Consider the following 711-nt stretch of genomic DNA (forward strand, 5'->3'; position numbering starts at 1 on the left):
ATGGCCGGCTTATCTGTCAGTCGGAGGAAGCCTCCTCCACCAATGCTGAATCTCAAAAACATTAACGGCCAGCCCCAAAAGCGACAAGCGCCTCCAGGAGGCCCCCCTCCAGGTGGTCCTCCTCCAGGCGGTCCTCCTCCAGGGGGCCCTCCTCCACCAGTGCTGAATCTCAAAATCATTGATGGTCAGCAGCAAAAGCGACAAGCGCCCCCAAGGGGCCCTCCACCAGGTGGTCCTCCTCCAGGTGGTCCTCCTCCAGGTGGTCCTCCTCCAGGTGGTCCTCCTCCAGGTGGTCCTCCAGGGGGCCCTCCTCCACCAGTGCTGAATCTCAAAATCATCGATGGTCAGCAGCAAAAGCGACAAGCGCCCCCAGGGGGCCCTCCACCAGGTGGTCCTCCTCCAGGTGGTCCTCCACCAGGTGGTCCTCCTCCAGGCGGTCCTCCTCCAGGCGGTCCTCCTCCAGGTGGTCCTCCTCCAGGTGGCCCTCCTCCACCAGTGCTGAATCTCAAAATCATTGATGGTCAGCAGCAAAAGCGACAAGCGCCCCCAGGTGGTCCTCCTCCAGGCGGTCCTCCTCCAGGCGGTCCTCCTCCAGGCGGTCCTCCTCCAGGCGGTCCTCCTCCAGGCGGTCCTCCTCCAGGTGGTCCTCCTCCACCAGTGCTAAATCTCAAAATCATCGATGGTCAGCAGCAAAAGCGACAAGCTCCTCCA

At 62.3% G+C, this 711-nt stretch overlaps 1 protein-coding gene across 1 annotated transcript; it reads left to right on the forward strand.

The window, feature by feature from the left end:
* On the forward strand, window positions 1-664 carry GLRG_01040 (uncharacterized protein; the record flags this gene model as incomplete). Its single annotated transcript, XM_008091725.1, has 2 exons — window positions 1-495; window positions 551-664. 2 exons carry the CDS (start codon window positions 1-3, stop codon window positions 662-664), a joined length of 609 nt encoding a protein of 202 aa, XP_008089916.1.
* Between the last annotated feature and the right edge of the window lie 47 nt (window positions 665-711).

The sequence above is a fragment of the Colletotrichum graminicola genome (genome assembly GCF_000149035.1).
Source record: "Colletotrichum graminicola M1.001 genomic scaffold supercont1.3, whole genome shotgun sequence".
In the NCBI taxonomy this organism is placed as follows: Eukaryota; Fungi; Ascomycota; class Sordariomycetes; order Glomerellales; family Glomerellaceae; genus Colletotrichum; species Colletotrichum graminicola.